The sequence below is a fragment of the Dendrobates tinctorius genome, unplaced genomic scaffold (assembly GCF_039654945.1).
Source record: "Dendrobates tinctorius isolate UK_male_01 unplaced genomic scaffold, ASM3965494v1 ptg000342l, whole genome shotgun sequence".
NCBI classification, from domain to species: domain Eukaryota; kingdom Metazoa; phylum Chordata; class Amphibia; order Anura; family Dendrobatidae; genus Dendrobates; species Dendrobates tinctorius.
In genome coordinates, this window is record NW_027362008.1 from 5034853 (window position 1) to 5050308 (window position 15456).

General features: G+C 46.5%; 1 protein-coding gene across 1 annotated transcript in view; it reads left to right on the top strand.

Moving 5' to 3' along the window:
- The window catches only part of LOC141074884 (receptor-type tyrosine-protein phosphatase T-like), a 336227-nt gene that overhangs the window by 48421 nt on the left and 272350 nt on the right, over positions 1–15456 (top strand). The window contains exon 4 of the mRNA XM_073562192.1: positions 14681–14860. Coding sequence (XP_073418293.1) covers positions 14681–14860 — 180 coding nt within the window. The remainder of the gene's footprint in view (positions 1–14680; positions 14861–15456) is intronic.

Here is a 15456-nt window from a genome sequence, read left to right on the forward strand (position 1 = left end):
GAGACCCTCCCACCGCACCGTCCTTACGATTGCCCGATAGATCGTCTGCCAGGCACGGAACCTCCTAGAGGCTGTGTGTATCCACTATCACTCCCTGAGACAGAGGCTATGTCTCAATATATCCGGGAGAACCTGGCTAGAGGTTTTATCAGAAAGTCGGTGTCGCCGGCTGGTGCAGGGTTCTTCTTCGTGCAGAAGAAGAGCGGAGAGTTACGTCCCTGCATTGATTACAGAGGTCTCAACGCCATAACAGTTAAAAACAAATACCCTCTCGCATTGATCTCTGAGCTATTTGACAGGTTGCGAGGGGCCCGGATCTTTACGAAATTAGATCTACGGGGGGCGTACAACCTGATCCGCATTCGCGAAGGAGACGAGTGGAACACAGCCTTTAATACCAGGGATGGCAACTACGAATATCTGGTCATGCCCTTCGGCCTTTGTAATGCGCCTGCTATCTTCCAGGATTTTGTCAACGACGTCTTCCGCGATATGCTCTCCACTTCGGTGGTGGTCTATCTGGATGACATCCTCATCTTCTCACCAGATTTGACCTCCCACTGGAGAGACGTCTGCAGGGTATTCGAACTCTCTTTTCGCCAAGCAGGAGAAGTGCCAGTTTGAGCAGGAGTCCTTGCCGTTCCTGGGCTACATTATCTCGGCCCAGGGGTTGGCTATGGATCCGGCCAAACTGCAAGCAGTAATTGACTGGCAGGAACCACACTCACTCAAAGCGGTGCAGCGCTTCCTAGGGTTCGTCAACTATTACCGCCAGTTCATACCTCACTTCTCCAAACTGGTAGCTCCTTTGGATGCTCTCACAAAGAATAGAGCTAATCGTAACGCTGAACAGATCTCCAAGGCCTTCTCGTCTCTAAAATACCATTTTGCTGGCGCTTCCATCTTACACCGTCCCAATGTGGATAAACCGTTAATCCTGGAGGTAGATGCCTCTTCCGTCGGTGCAGGAGCATTCCTTTTACAGAAGGATGCTCAAGGTCGGAAGCATCCCTGCTTCTTCTCTAAGACCTTCTCACCGGCGGAGAAGAATTACTCCATCGGGGACAGGGAGCTGCTAGCAATGAAGTTGACCATTTCCGAGTGGAGACATCTCCTGGAGGGAGCCCGGTTTTCCTTCCAGGTGTATACGGACCATAAAAATCTGGTCTATTTACAAACGGCCCAGCGCTTGAACTCTCGTCAAGCTATGTGGTCGCTCTTCTCCCGCTTCCGCTTCACCTTGCACTATCTCTCTGGAGAGAAGAACGTCCGTGCGGATGCTCTCTCGTGCTCGGTGGTCTCAGCGGAGGAAGGGGAGGCTGAGCCACGGCTAATTCTTTCTTCGGAGAGCTTTACGACTGTGGCTCCAGTTGCTCTCGAGTCAGTGCCACCGGGCAAGACCTTTGTGCCTCCTCAGCTACAGCCGGAGGTTCTCGCCTGGGCCCACGCGTCCAGGGTGGGTGGTCACTTTGGCAATAAGTGGACCACATAACTCCTGGCAAGGTCGTATTGGTGGCCGCACATGGCTCGAGACACTAAGGAATACATACAAGCATGCATCTCATGTGCACGAAACAGGTCCTCTAGACAGAGGCCGGCTGGGTTATTGTATCCTCTGCCGGTGGCAGATAGACCTTGGGAGATGGTTGGCATGGATTTTGTGGTTGGCCTGCCCAAGTTTGGTGGCAGTACGGTCATCTGGGTGGTCACCGACCATTTTTCTAAAATGGTGCATTCTGGTGCCACTCGCACGGTTGCCTTCCGCTTGTGATCTTGCCACACTGTTCATAAAACATGTAATCCGTCTGCATGGCATGCCGGACAAAATTGTTAGTGATCGAGGTCCCCAGTTCGCGTCCCGATTTTGGAGGGAGCTCTGCAGCCTACTCTTCATTGAGCTAAACCTGTCCTCTGCTTACCATCCCGAGACGAACGGCTTTTTTGAGAGAGCCAACCAAACCTTGGTCACGTACCTGCGGCATTTCGTCTCTGCCAGGCAGGATGACTGGGCATCCTTGCTACCATGGGCTGAATTTGCCCTGAATAATGCAGTGGGTGATTCCACTGGTCAGACGCCGTTCCTTCTAAATTACGGCCAACATCCACGCGTCCCTGTCCCGATGCCAGTGTCCTCCGTTGACTCCAGGGTGGCAGACTGGGCAGTGGAGGCTCGTGACATTTGGAATCGCACTCAGGATGCTATTCGTGCCTCTAAAGAAAGAATGAGGGCATCCGCCGACACACATCGGCGACCCGCTCCAACCTTTTCCCGTGGTGACATGGTGTGGCTCTCTGCTCAAAACATCAATCTGCGGGCCGAGTCCACCAAATTCGCACCGCGATACATCGGACCTTTTAAGGTTCTCGAGCGAATCAGCTCTGTGGTCTACCGCCTGGCTCTTCTTCCACATTTAGCCATTTCTGACGTTTTCCACTTGTCCCTTCTCAAACCTGTTCACATGGCCCGGTTCTCTGAGTCATCTGCCGGGTCATCAGACTTGTCTTCGGATGAGTTTGAGGTTAACGCCATTGTGGGACGCAGGATTGTGCGTGGCAAAAAGTTTTATTTGGTGGACTGGAAGGGTCATGGCACAGAGGCCCGGACCTGGGAGCCAGTGGAGAACATCCACGCTCCGCTCCTGATCGCGGCCTTTGAGCGTAGCGAGGCTCAGAGGGGGGCCCTAGGAGGGGGGGTAATGTTAGGCGTCGGATTCCTGCAGCTGCACAAAGTGTGCACCTTGAAAAAGAGCAGCGAAACGCGCGTCGGTGGTGGGTGGCTGTGGTCCTAAACTGTATCGCTTATGGGTAAGCACTTGGTGCACTTTACTAATTAAATCTACTTTGACCAGTTCCAACTTTGGTAAATTTTCACTTTATACTGGCATGTATTTATAGTACTAATTCCCATGGCGTTAAGTTTCATTGTGAATAGCACTTGGGCATTTTATATGTATATTTAACTGATGACCTAGCCTTCATTACCTGATCCTGTTTGTTATACATTTAATGTTGTTTGTGGCATATGTGTTTAATAAAATCTATATATTTTTATACAATTTGGACTGTATACTCCTTATGGTTCTCATGTTTATCTATACTTGCTATGTGTGAATGGTGACGGATGTATGATTCTGGTGACTGACTCATTAGAAACCCCTTCCATCTGATATTACATATGTGGTTAGGGAATTAGAGTTATAGTCAGCACCAGTCAGTGGCAAGCCATACGCCACAGTGCATACCGCACCGCTACAGTAGCGTCTGATAGTGTTATGCCTCATGGCACTGTCGTACAGCAGCAGTAGTTACCGCCACGCTGCAGTTAGCAGCACTTACCAGCGTCCGCGGTAGCGACGCCGCACACATGGTAGGTCAAGACGGACACCGACCTCTGCCTTGGGCCGTGTCCTGTGACCATATACCATGTGTGCACGCCAGCTGAGACCTGTGAAGCTAACAGGCTCGGCGATTATGCTTTACTTATACTAAAGCGCCTCTGTGAGTTTAACAGAGTCTGCTCTGCGTACCTCGGGTGACGTTTAACCCGAGCGCAGTATACCGCCATATAGCGAGTTTGCCATTACTCAGCAGCGGTTGTTACACCTACTGCACGGTGGACCCCGGGCGGCGAACGCACTTCCTATTATTTATATTTAGTGCGTTCCGCCGTCCCTAACAGGTTGGAGGGGGAGTAGATGCGAACAGAGTGGACTTCAAAAGTGGGGAGGAAAAGGGAGGGTAGAGGTAGGACTAGGTTAAAGGTGCAGTTGGAAGAAAGAGAAGGCCCAATCCTCCACCTTGTCTGTTGTCAGGGCGAGGAGTGTGGGTGAAGTGGAGGGCGTTGTAACATAGCGCAGCGGGAAAGGCTGTGTTGGAGGGTGTCAGCCATGTTTCAGTGAGGCCAAGGAAGGAAAAATTATGAGAGGTAAAGAGGTCATGAATCACGTGGAGCTTATTGCAGATGGAGCGGACATTCCAGAGAGAGGGAGCAGGGTGGTGGGCGTCAAGGGCACGAATTTGAGGTGGGCAAGATTTCGGGTGTTTATATTGGGTTGGGGGCGATAGAGGGGGGTAATAATGGGAGATATTAGCTGTGGGGGTCCAGGATTGGGAGATATGTCGACAGCAGTGAGGAGAAGCAGAGAGAGAGAGAGCAGGTGGGAGAAGTGTAACGGGGTCTACCAAGCTGGGGTACCTCTTTCAGTACCACCCCGTGTTTTCGGAGGTCCGCTCTGCGTTGGCTGGAGTCTGAATGAATGACGCTGGCTGGAATTCCTTGGTTACATGGGCGCATATAAAAGATCACTGTTGCTCCACGTATTTCCAGTCTGACAACACTTTACTCACAGGACACAGAAAATATCACACAGATACAGAGGGCCGGCCAATAGAAAAGAGGCAGGCCAGACATACATATATTATATATGAGAAAATGAGTGCTTTGATTATCATCATACTATTTCAATATTTTATATACAATTGAGATATCTGGATATCATTGTATGGTGCCTTTTACATAAATAGTTATAATTGTATATATCTAGACTTTTTTCTTGTTATATGTACATTACTGCTTTTTCTTCTGTAAATCACAATGGCTGTTAAACATACTTTGTGTGGGTTTTGAGAACTACGCTAATTGTGTTTGTGGAAGATTGCGGCTTTATATGGCCATTGGTATCAGTGTCGAACTTCTCTTCCCTCCCTCTTCACTTATTTCGCTTCCTTTTCCTTTCTATCCGTGCCTCTCTGTAGGCCGTGTTATTCCATCGTAACTTGCCCTTCTCTTTGCCAATACCAGAAATGGCCGCCGCGGGGTTGCGCATGCGCGGCTGGTCCCGTCGTGAGCGGGCGTCCCGGAAGGTGTCAGCACTACCTGGGGCGGGACAATGACGTCAGGAGAGTGGCATCTCTCCTTGTCCCTCCCACAGGTTATGACGGCCGGAAGTGACGTTCCGCGACTGGGGCCCACCTCTCATGCGCTCACATCCTCCCGCGGCGATGCTAATTTCAGACACCTGTGCTATACATATTTTATCCCCCGCACATTCAACAGCACCATATACGCCCCCCGATGAAGCCCAGCGCGAAACGTGCGTAGGGGCTCTGGGGACTGGACACTCCGCACATTTATCTCCTCTATGGGTAAGCTTGGTGGCTAACTATTTTTTCTTCCATACTCTTTTGCACACAGCATTTTATGGAAGTTTTTGTACGAATTCCCTATGCCCTTTGGCAGTAACCTTAATAGATGGCCATATGTGAGATTTTGCAGCATGGGCATGGGTTTCCATGTAGACTTGGGATTATTTATCCTTTTACCATTATACTCACCATATATGTGCGGCGATTCCATTCCTCTATGTCATCTCTGTTCCCTGATCATATTGATTGTACTTTTTAATGTACTTGTTTTGCACCTGTACTAATAAAGAGCAAATAATTTTGATACTATAATATAATTAGTTGAATTTTTTGGCGTTATAGTCCATTTCTATATAGGTTCATATACATTACAAAAGCCACAGGTGGCCGGAGCCTGCCGATGTTTACTGTGGGGATTACAAAGGTGGGGGGAGGGCGGACAAAAGGAGAATATTGTGTCCCCTCTGCCCAGGGGCGCAGCCTGTGAACTGATGCATTAGGGACATGCATCTCACATGGAACCTATTATACATACATATAACTGCACAACATATTCTGGGTGCTGAGTGGTTATGTAACACGTAACAAGAAGGAAAGTGGCCGGCTTGTTTTGTGTTTTATTAAGAGACATCTGAGGTTGAGAAGCAGGTCAGCGGAGGAGGTCATGTGGGGAGGCAAGAGGGAAGGAGAGATTTTTACTTGGGTAGAGAGTTCTGGAGTTTGCGGATAGTGAAGGAGAGTGAGGAGTAATGGCGCCAAAACTGTTAGAGCGTATGTCAGCATGGTGAGAGTAAGTGTGGAGGGCAGAGAAAGAAATGTAGTACATTTAATAACAGCGGTTAGTCGTACCTTCTGTTCACTTCTGGCATATTTCTGCTGTATCCTTTTAGGGACATTCTTATAGAGCCAGACCACAGTCAAAACAGACTTGACAGTCTGAATTTATAGCAAGCTAAGTGCACATGAAATAGGCCAGGTGTGATCAGGAGGGAGGGGCAGCAGGGAGACTGATCACAGACAAAGGAGAAGATTAATTAGAAGTCTGAAGGAAAAATGCAAGCAGGAAATAGTCAGATCCAAATGGACAGATGAAGCCAACTGTGTGTTAGCATTAAGGAATTAAGGTGAGAAAACATGAAGGGGGAAAAGAAAAAAAAACAGTAATAGCAGACAGATACAGGGTGAGTGGGATCAGGAAAGATGGGTGATGCATACCTCCCAACTTTTGAAGAAGAGAAAGAGGGACAAAGACTGGCGCGCACACAGCGCGCCGTGGCAAATTTTAGGCCATGTCCCTGACCACACCCATTTTACAACTAGTCACACCCATGTCCACGCTCCAACTGCACCCATTTAGCACTGCTGATCACACTGGCTGGTACTGAGGGCACAGTGGCTGACATTATGTGCACACTGACTGGTACTGAGGAAAAGAAAGAAAGAACAAAGGGAGATACAGTAGAAAGAAAACAGAGAAAGAAAGGAGAGAGAGAGAGAGAGAGAAAGAACAGAAAGAGAAAGAAGAGAGGAAAGAAAAAAGAAAACAGAGAGAGAGAGAAAGGAGAGAAAGAATGAAAGAACAGAGAGAGAAAGGATGAACGGATAGAGAAAGAAAGAGGGGAAAGAGAAAAAAGAAAGAGGGAAAGAAAGAAAGAAAGAAAGAACAGAGAGAAAATGAAAGAGGGGAAAGGAAGAAAGAAAGAACAGAGAGAAAGAAAGAAAAAACAGAGAGAAAAAGAAAGAACAGAGAAAGAAAGAAAGAACAGAGAGAGAAAGAGGGGGCAGAAAAAAAGAACAGAGAAAGAAAGAACAGAGAGAAAGAAGGAAAGAACTGAGAGAGAAAGAAAGAACAGAGAGAAAGAAAAAAGAGAAAGATTAGAGAGAAAGAAAGAAACAGAGAGAAAGAGAGATTCTATAAAGATACTATAGCAGCCCGGCTCCCATTGTAGTGCCCACCTGAGCCTACCGGTGCAGGATATATCATGATCTGCTCACATGGCCGGCATCCCCGATTCCAAGGTGATCCCGTTGTCCGCGCAGTTGGAGGAGGACACGGTGATGGATCTGAAGCATTCCCTGAAGTGCCTCCATGGGTCCGTCACAATCTCCTCCCAAAATTACCTAATTTCCAGTCAGCTTACAGCATGTCACTTCCGGTGGAACATCACATGCGAGTTTTAAAGTGCTTTTCGGGGCTCCACCATGTACTCCTGTGTCCATGGGAAAAGTAAGCTCCTGGCCGAGACAGCTGGGCAGACTCTCAAAATCGTGACTGTCCCGCTGCATCCGGAAAGGTTGGGAGGTATGAGTGCTCCCCACCATATACCTTGTACACGCATGGCTCCACACACCTCATACACACACTGTTCCATCTTGTATGCCTCGTACACACACGGCTCCTCTCTGTACACCTTGCACACAAATGGCTCCACTCAGTACACACATGGCTCTGCTCCGTACACCTCGTACACACATGGCTCCACTCAGTACACACATGGCTCGACTCCGTAAACCCCGTACACACACGGCTCAGCTCCGTACACTTCGTACACACAGGCTTCCATTTCATACACCCAGTACACATGTGGCTCCACTCCGTACACCTTGTACACACACGGCTCAGCTCCGTACACCTTGTACAAACACAGCTCCGCTCCGCACACCCCATACACACACGGCTCCGCTCTGTACAGTTCGTACACGCGGTTCCACTCCATACACCTCGTACACACATGGCTCCGCTTAGTACATCTTGTACACACGCGGCTTCGCTCCGTACATCGCGTACACACACGGCTTCGCTCAGTACACCTTGTACACACATGGCTCTGCTCCGTACACCTCGTAAACACACAGCTCTGCTACATTCACCATGTAAACCCCTCCTGACCCCACACATACACTTCCCCTCATCCAGCACCATGACAACCAGCACAGCAGAGTCCTACATACATGGAGACCCTGATCATGTGACTCCAGACTCCTCCCCTCCTGTGAACTCCTCACAGGTCCTTTGCGCAGAGAGCAGCTTAGCGACGTCATTGCTGGGATTTATTAGCAGTGAGGGGCTGCGGTGGGTCTCTTTGGGAGGGCAATGAATGGATGGGGTTGGTGCATGGGGGGGCATGGTTGCTTATCAGTTCAGTGCGGGAAAAGTAAACTCCCAGTCGGGACAGCAGGGCAGGCTGTCAAAATTGGGACTGTCCCGCTGGATCCAGGATGGTTGGGATGCTTGGGTGATGGTGATGGGATTGCAGTCACTGGACATACTGGAGGATGAAGCAGATCAATTGTCAGATTGATAGCAATAATGAAGCATAGTAATAATAATACATTTGATGTGTCACATGACCCTCTTCCCATTGGAAAAAATAAAGTTGGATCCAAAATGGCTGACTTCAAAATGGCCACCATGGTCACCACCCATCTTAAAATGCTTTCCCCCTCCCATATACTAATGTGGCATAAACAGGAAGTTGATATCACCAACCATTCCCATTTTATTTAGGTGGATCCATATACATGGCCCACCCTGTATATATTGGGAAAAATTGGGTACCTGTGACCTATTGTAATTTAGGCGGGAGGCGGGTATAAGATTGTATACCTGAGAGGACCACATGTAACAGTCACAGTATTCCCCCGTATAGGCCCGTTAAGGATAAGGGAGGAAGTGGTATAGTCTTGGGGTAGTCTATCCCTGTCTGTGAAGCTGGCACTTGGGATCTCTCAGGCTACATAATTGTTTTGTGTGGGTTGTGGCTGTTGTGACCCATCTTGTGTTGAGAGGGAAAAGTCAGTCATTCTTTGTAGCAGATGTTGGTTTCCCTTCATATTGAGTTCTGAGTTGTTCATAGCTGTGCCGTATTCCAATCTCGAGCAACGACCGGCGTACTGGCCGTTACATGATGTCTCCATCTTCTCCTTATTTGGGGTAGGGAGGTCTGGCATCTCTCTGCTCTACACAGACTTGCATTAATTAAATATACAATTCTTCTCGTGAACTGCTCTCTGGAAACCAAACCCACAACCTCTATCTTTTGCAAGCAGTAGCTAAAACTAAGCACCACAGGATGTACTGACAGATATGAGAGGTTTTCTCCTACTTGAAACTGCATTGAAGCAACAAACTCATAGGCAGGTTATACTCGTACATAAAGATACAGGAGCTTCTCACAAAATTAGAATATCATCAAAAAGTGAATTTATTTCAGTTCTTCAATACAAAAAGTGGCTCTCCAATATTATATAGTCATTACAGTGCATGTTACAGTAGCTCCACAATCATGGGGAAGACTGCTGACCTGACAGATGTCCAGAAGGCAGTCACTGACACCCTCCACAAGGAGGGGAAGCCACAAAAGGTCATTGGTAAAGAAGCCGGCTGTTCACAGAGCGCTGTATCCGAGAATATTAATGGAAAGTGGAGTGGAAGGAAAAAGTGTGGTAGAAAAAGGTGCACAAGCAACCGGGATAACCGCAGCGTGGAAAGGATTGTTAAGAAAAGGCCATTCAGTAATGTGTGGGAGATTCACAAGGAGTGGACTGCGCCTGGAGTCATTGCTTCACACCACACACAGACGTATCCAGGACATGGGCTACAAGTGTCACATTCCTTGTGTCAGCCACTCATGACCAATAGACAACGCCAGAAGTGTCTTACCTGGGCCAAGGAGAAGGAGACCTGGTCTGTTGTCAGTGGTCCCAGAGTCTGGAGGAAGAGTGGAGGCCACAATCCAAGCTGCTGGAGGTCTAGTGTGAAGTCTCCACCATCAGTGATGGTTTCGGGCGCCATGTCATCTGCTGGTGTAGGTCCACTGTGTTTTATCAAGACCAAAGTCAGCGCAGCCGTCTACCAGGACATGTTAGAGTTCTTCATGCTTCCCTCTGCCGACAAGCTTTATGGAGATGGCAATGTCATTCTCCAGCAGGACTTGGCCCCTGTCCACACTGCCAAATGTACCAATACCTGGTGTACACACAACAGTATCACTGGGCTTGATTGGCAGCAAACTCGCCTGACCTTAACCCCATAGAGAATCTATGGAGATTGTCAGGAGGAAGATGAGAGACACCAGACCCAACAATGCAGACGAGCTGAAGGCTGCTATCAAAGCAACCTGGGCTTCCATAACCCCTCAGCAGTGCCACAGGCTGATTGCCTCCATGCCACGCCGCATTGATGCAGTAATTGATGCAAAAAGAGCCCCGACCAAGTATTGAGGGCATTTACTGATCATACATTTCAGGAGGACAACATTTCGGATTTTACAATCATTTTTCAGGCTGGTGTTATAAAGTATTCTAATTTACTGAGATAATGACTTTTGGGTTCTCATTGGCTGTAAGCCATAATCATCAACATTACCAGAAATAAACCCGTGAGATAGATCACTCTGTGTGTAATGACTCTATAGAATACAGGAGAGTCACTGTCTGTAGTGAAGAACTGAAATAATTTCACTTTTTGATGATATTCTAATTTTGTGAGATGCCCCTGTATATATACTTATTTTGTTAATTTTTTTTACATAAACAAATTTATTGGATTAATTTGTTTTTTTTTGGTTATTTTGGGGATTTAAAAAATCCACCATACGGGAAGTTAAGCGTCTCATGTGCGGTTGGTACCCACGGTGTGGAGGAGAGGAGACTGTCCTCCAGGCCCTGGGTACCATACTCCTGTAAAAAAAGAATAAAGAATAAAAAATCGGGGTATATTTACCTTCCGGCGTCCCGCGCTGCATTCCCGGCCTCAGCGTTCCCAGTAATGCCTTGCGGCACGGTCCAGTGATGACGTGGTCTCGCGAGATCGCTATAGTAATGTGAGACCAACGTCATCACAGGTCTCGCAAGGCATCGCTGGGAACGCTGAGGCCGGGAATGCAGCGCGGGACGTCGGAAGGTAAATACACCCCGATTTTTTAATTATTTTTAACATTTTATCTTTTACTATTGATGCTGCATAGGCGGCCTCAATAGTAAAAACCTGGTCACACTTGGCAAACACTATATTTGACGAGTGTGACCAACCTGTCAATCACTTTCCAAGCGATGCTTCAAATCGCTTGGAAAGTGCGTGAGAAAATCGCACGCGAAAATTGTGGTGAAATTGCGCGGAAAAAAACGCGCGATTTCTGGGAAGGAGTCCGGTTTTCATTGTGCGTTTTAAAACGCTACGTGGGCACATAGCCTTACACTTTAATTTTTCTTTCATAACTTTTTTACATTGTCCCAGGATGGGACTTTACTGTACAGTACCAGATCGCTGATCTAATACTCGGCAATGCTCTGCACTGCGGGGCATCAGATCATAGTCTGACAGGCAGAGAAAGAGGCATGCCACCTTCCCTGAAGGACCCCGCAGCCATCTTGGGGTTGGCGGTCTCCATGGAGACCATTAAACAATGTGATCGCATTGTGTTGTTCTGATGGGCGCACACAGGGAGCCCCCTCCCTACGCGATGCTTCTCAATGTCGCTGTCACTATTGAGAGCGGCATCAGAGGGGTTAAACACCCACGATCAATGTCACCGATCGCGGATATTTAACCCCTCTGTTGCTGCAGTCACATAGAGCTGAGACCCGCACCTGATCGCTGTGGCGTTCAGGGTGAGGCAGCGTGATTGTGGCGCCGTACATATACTGCTGTTTGCCGATCACGCAGTTCCCGCACCGCCTTATATGTACGTCGCATGTCAGGAAGGGGTTACAGTTAAGCTGTATTATTACTCAGCAAGATGTACTTACAAAAAATGAAGGTTCTTAATGCATAAACTGGTCATTTCATGTGTGCCCATCAACCACGGCAAGGTGACACTTCTCTGATAGGTTCTATCCTGCTGTACATGCCAAAACACCTACAATTCCATGGACAAACATGTCTCTCTTGGGCTAGCTGCCTGCAATGTAAATGGGCAAGTAAAACTGATGAAAATAACCTATGGGTTAATGGGAAGAGTGCAGAGTCAGACTGGAGTCAGCCACAGCTTCCAATAGTAAACTATAGTGTAAAAAAATACCCTGACCAGCACCTCCTTAGTGTGTGTATAAACCCACACACACACCACTGATGGGCAATTTTTGGTGTACACTGTGCATAGTCAGAAAATTGAAAAGTAGTGGGGTTAAACAGATCTCACGAATATGGAGGACTACATGGTAGCATGTTCATCAGTTCTCTAGTGATAATGCCATGATGGAAAAAAGTACAGAAGATGTTATCAAAACTACAGCAAGCAGCCCGGTAAGTGACACATCACTGGCAGTAGGGTTTGTTTCTACATCATGATGATCTCCGATTAGTTGGGAAAAACTTGATGACAGAGTTATTTTAAAGGGTTATTCTCAAAATCCCAATGTGGTGCTGATTTTTTTTTTTTTAATTCTGCCCTGATTTGCAGCTTTTTACCCCCTAAATTTATTACATAGCACAATGTAAGAAACCATTAAAGCCCCAATATGGGCACAATATTCTTCAGTGTCTAATTACCAAAAGACGCACTGCTGTATTTAGTGTTGAACCTGCAAGAACGCGAGTGTAATAATATATTCCTAATGAGCAGATGGGATTGTAGCAACATCTGGAACCATCTGTGCAGGGGAATACTTGGAATGTGAAAATCTTCACTTTTTGATGAGGGGGAAGTTCTTTCCCATAACAGTGACTTTCCAGTATCCCGCCCCATATAACAGTGACTGCCCCCAAAATGTTCCCCATTGTCACAAACCTAAATTATTCAAAAATGAAAGATTTTAAATCTCTGTCAAAGATAAAAAGCCGGGTGGGGGTCTCGCAGATTCCCCCCGCTGTTACCTAACTCCACTATCTCGAATTATCGAGACAACTCCGCCATTGACCAGTGATCACTGGATGATGCGACGGCTCTTCCTACTACTGGCCGGTTATTAGGTAGCTCACGGTGAGCGTATGGAACATAGACCTCCGATCCCAACACATGGGATATATAAACACCATTTCTACAGACCGATGGGACGCCTGTTACGGGGGTGTATGGCTTCAGGGGTAGAGTTTACAGACAAAGAGGAACAGAGCTCTTACATTTTGTATATTTACTCTAGGCAGTGTTCATAGAAATCTTCAAAGATGACACATGATGGGAACAAAACAACGCGGTATATACAATTACATGAAAGAAATGGAATAACGCAAGAGAATTACGAAACCTGTGTCACAGAAATGACTCAGATTCAAGGAGGGAAAAGCGTGGATCAATCCTACACAAGAATGGATTTTCCTCACATCGAATGAGGATCATAATCGGCATTGGCTTTTTATTAGCACAAGTTACTCCCCGACGCCTCCCCTCTGGTGACTCATAACAGGGCTATAGGCTGTGTCTCATTCTCAAAAATGTGAAGAGATTCCCAACTTTTACGACATCTTTGCCGCTGAAGGTCCCCGGCGGGAGATATCCCAGTTATCTTTCTTATCAGAAGTGTATTTGTTCGTAGATAAGAGACATGGCCGATATCCAGTTGGCGGCTCATCCAGTGACTCGAAACCATGCTTGCGTTCCCTTTTACATCACTTTTCTGAAAATGACTTTTTTTCTATTATATCAATGCAGTTTATAAAACCTCACTTTATAATTTTGATTTATTATTGATACTCGCCCCTGAAGAAGGCTTGTACGCCGAAACGTACATCGGGACTCCAGGCGCCACAGTGTATTTCTGGTGAATATTCTACCTTTCACATTTGCCCAGCTTTGTTCTGTGACACACCACATGACTCTTGGTCACTTCATTTATACCTTATATCACTGTTTACTATGTACCTTGGTTTCTTTGTCACATTTCAATTCTGGGTTTTATTTTGGGTACTTTGGTTATTCACACCTTTTCTTTATATGATTTCATCTTGTGGCGTGGAACCAAATTTTTCAGTATTATATTCTTGACAATTTTCCTGTTTTTCATTTCACCAGATGCTTCTTTCTGCTTATAATTTTTAATAAAGTAGACAAAGGGAATTGACATTTCCTTTTAAGCTGAGGCTCTTATCTCTCCTGTCTTATCTGCCTTTCTCTGCATTCTTGTGCATTCAAGGGAAAATTGGCCTCACATCTGCTAGCCATTAGGTGTTTCCTTATTTAACTGTTTCAAAAGGCTCATTCACACATCAGTATTTGGTCAGTATTTTGCATCAGTGTTTGTATGCCAAAGCCAGGAGTGGAACTTACCGAGAAAAAAATATAATTGAAAGACTGACTCCTGTTCCTTATTTTGGAGACATTCCTGGTTTTGGCATACAAATACTGATAATACTGATCAAAAATACTGATGTGTGAAAGAGGCCTAAAGGAGAGGGGCAGCTGCATGGGGGTCATGTAAAGGTACTTTGTTAAATCACAAGCACTTTTCTCCTTTTTCTGGAGATGTTTGTAACGATTTTAATTTTTTTCCTATGACAATTTCCATTAATCTCATAAGTTGGTCTGAGCAGATGAATATCAGTGTCTGGTTATGTGTTCAGATCTCTACAATTATATCTATGACTTTTATCGCACAGCGCAGTGTAAGAAGCCGGTAGACACCGAACTGTACAAGACATCTGGAGAAAAACCTTATTATAATGTGCGGGAATCTGTATCAGTACAATGTAGAACTGGATACCGACCATTGCATGAGGCGATTAGGTGTGTGCCCGGGCAGAATAAGGATGAGTGGGATAATCCTCCCCAGTGTACAGGTGAGTGCACACTGTATATATTGTATACATATGTTGTAATATGTGATTTTGGCCAACAACCGACAGTTATATAGCGGATAATGCAAAACTGTCCATTGCTTGAGGTATAGGTGAGTGCCCGCTGTACAACCTATACATATAAGTAATATGGTGGTCCTGCCTTTCAGCTGCAAATACAGAATTCAAACCCCCACCAGCTAGCTGAAATCCAGCTCCTACAGGAAGACCACCTATGGAGTCAAACCATGCGGTCTGTGTTGTTCAGACCACTAGGATTTCATAAGGAGACTATGGGCTTAACATACTGTATGTCCTGGCCACACACCGGTTATATTTCCGAGATCCCCAGAACATGGTGAGCGCCAGGCTTGGTCTCTATAATTATAGAAGGATAGGGAAAATGAAGGGAGGTCAGCTCACCAGTCTCGGTTGCGATCCATAATCCTCCTGCGCACGGAGTCACCTTGATCAGGGGTGTTGACTGAAGCAAAATAAAGAATGGAATCTCCAGCGCTGGACTTCAGTTAAAAATACATCATTTATTGTAAATTCTTAAAATAGAACAGAAAAAAGTATGGATAAGGACAAACAGGCAG